General features: G+C 40.5%; 1 protein-coding gene across 1 annotated transcript in view; it reads right to left on the minus strand.

Annotated features, from left to right (window-relative positions):
- kcnj8 (potassium inwardly rectifying channel subfamily J member 8) overlaps positions 1 to 2,380 on the minus strand; it is a gene marked incomplete in the record, with an annotated part of 6,852 nt that extends 4,472 nt beyond the window's left edge. The window contains 3 exon segments of the mRNA XM_014030064.1: positions 1 to 42; positions 129 to 277; positions 1,818 to 2,380. Of these exon segments, the coding sequence (XP_013885518.1) occupies positions 1 to 42; positions 129 to 277; positions 1,818 to 2,164 (538 nt within the window).
- Positions 2,381 to 2,472: the final 92 nt, after the last annotated feature.

Raw genomic sequence — 2,472 nt, forward strand, 5'->3', positions numbered from 1 at the left:
CCGCACGGCGGTTCGACTGAGCCGTCTTCATAAAGATACAACCTGAAGAATCCAAACATTACGAAGCGAATAAATCAAACTTTTATAATAAAAAGGTGGAAAATGTTCGACGGGAACCTTTGATTTACCCAGCATGATCGCATTGATGATGAGTCCCACGATGTTCTGCAAGATGAGGACCAAGATGGCGGCTAAACACTGCTCCGTTATCATCCGGCCCCCGAAGCCGATGGTCACCTGGACTTCGATGGAGAAGAGGAAGGCTGAAGTGAAAGACCTGAGGGGAAGAAGGGGACTTTTAGTCAAAAACCTGCTTTCTTAAAAGTTGTAACAAAGGGGTCACCTGTGACATCGACCTTTGACCCCATGACCATGAAATCAATGATGGATCAGCCTTGATCTAGAAGGTGTTCAGCTGAGTAGTTTGACATCTTTTTGTTTTAAAAGTTATGAATTTAGAGCTCAGGCCAGCACTATACATAATATGACTCGTCTGTGGACAGAGAAGAAAAATAATAAAAAAAAGACGTGCAGCTAAAAGAAATGCAGGTTTCAAAACCTATAAAACCAAACAGCTACTAAAATAAATGCTTTATTCATGTTAATAAATGCTGAAAGAAACCGTTAAACTAAAACCTTAAATGGATTTAAAAATACATTAACGGAGCATGACTTAAAGTTTTGTTTTTAAACACTTAAACTTAAATTAGAAAAAAAATCAGGTTGTTTCATTTAGATCAGGGGTGTCCAAACATTTTGTTATATGGGCCAAAATCATAAAGTCTGACGGATTTGAGGGTCAAAAATAAACAATAACAATAAACTAAGCATTGGATACTTTAATTAAACAAATAGTAAAGATTTATTGCTGGAAATGGATGTGTAAATTCATCTAGATCCAGAACTTTAAAAGTGTTTTGCAGGACTCCCTTATTGAAAGAAATTTTGCTATTTTCTAGGTTTCAAATGGGGGGAAAAAATAACTAAATTTAGTGAATTCACTCTATGTCACTCTTTTGTTGAAAATGCTTGCTGTGTTCAGAGAAATTATTCTATAATTTAAAGCAGATTGGAGTTCAGCAAAATCAGCTTTAGAAGTCACTAGATAGATGTGGAAAAAACTAAGAATCTGGTTATTTAAAGACAAACGATTGGTACTGTTGCCAATATTTTTTATTGCAAGATTTTACTTTGTGATAAATTTGTCCTAATAATAAATCAAATGTCTCCATCTACATCAAACACCTGTGCCGGGGGGACACATTTGTAAACAAATTTGTATAATTCTTGAACTGAAGTCAGGGGCCACACAAAATCAGTTCAGGGGCCACAAATGGCCCCCAGGCCACACTCTGGACATCCCTGATTTAGATGAAAAAGCTACAAAATGTAAAGTAAAAAGTTTCATTCATAAAAACTAAAATTATCCGTTTATTAATATTTTTAAATTCTGTTTAAAGTAAAAAAAAAATGGTGACAAAATTTAATTATTTGGGTTAATTTGATGGATGACAGAAACACTTTCAGCACAGAGGAAGAAGATGATGAAGTCTGAAAAAGTAAGAAAGAGGAAGGAATTTGTCAAAACTTCTAGAGCTGGAACATTCCCACRTTTTTGTTCTGTGAAAAATGTAAAAAAATAAAATAAATAAATAAATAACATTTTTAAAAAAAGGAGGAAAGCGTTAAAACTTAAAGGTCCATCTTTTCCCTCATCTTCCTCCGCAGATTCAAAATGGAGAAGACGAAGAAGAGTGGGAGTTAGTTGGGTTAAAATGATAAAATGAGCTTCCACGGATAAAACAGTGAGTTCTCACTTGACGTCGGTGACGCAGTGGCTCAGGTTCTGGCGCTCCGGGTCCAGGTCGCCGTGCGCGAACGCCACGAGCCACCAGCTCATCGCGAACAGCAGCCAGCTGCTGACGAAGGTGGTGGTGAAGATGACCAGCGTGAAGCGCCACTTCAGGTCCACCAGCGTGGTGAACACGTCCTGCAGGAAGCGGCCCTGCTCGCGGATGTTCTTGTGCGCCAGGTTGCACGAGCCGTTCTTGGCGATGAAGCGCGCCTTGTTCACGCGGTCCTTGAACACCGGCTTGCGGGGCATCCGCGAGACCAGACCCGGCAGACCGAACTCCTCCGGGATGATGCTTTTTCGGGGCAACATCTTGCTTCGACCAGAAAAAAAGAATAAAAAAAGTCAAATAAAACTGGTCCTCAGTTGGTCTTCAGGTGTGGAAACATGTCCACCAGCGCAAAGGACCGGTTTRGACCCGACCTGGTCCCCTCAGCTCCTCTCAGGGACTGGGCAGTCTCCTCTGTCCCGTTCACGTCCAACTTCCAGAGTCCAGTGCTGCTGCCTTCACGGACCCTCCAGGACCGTCGGAAAAGATCAGAACCAGAAACGCGAGCATTTTTCTCACAGCTCAAAATCAACGACAGCTCTACAACTTATTCTAAATATTTATTAGACTT

Source organism: Austrofundulus limnaeus, unplaced genomic scaffold, assembly GCF_001266775.1.
Source record: "Austrofundulus limnaeus strain Quisiro unplaced genomic scaffold, Austrofundulus_limnaeus-1.0 Scaffold994, whole genome shotgun sequence".
NCBI lineage: Eukaryota > Metazoa > Chordata > Actinopteri > Cyprinodontiformes > Rivulidae > Austrofundulus > Austrofundulus limnaeus.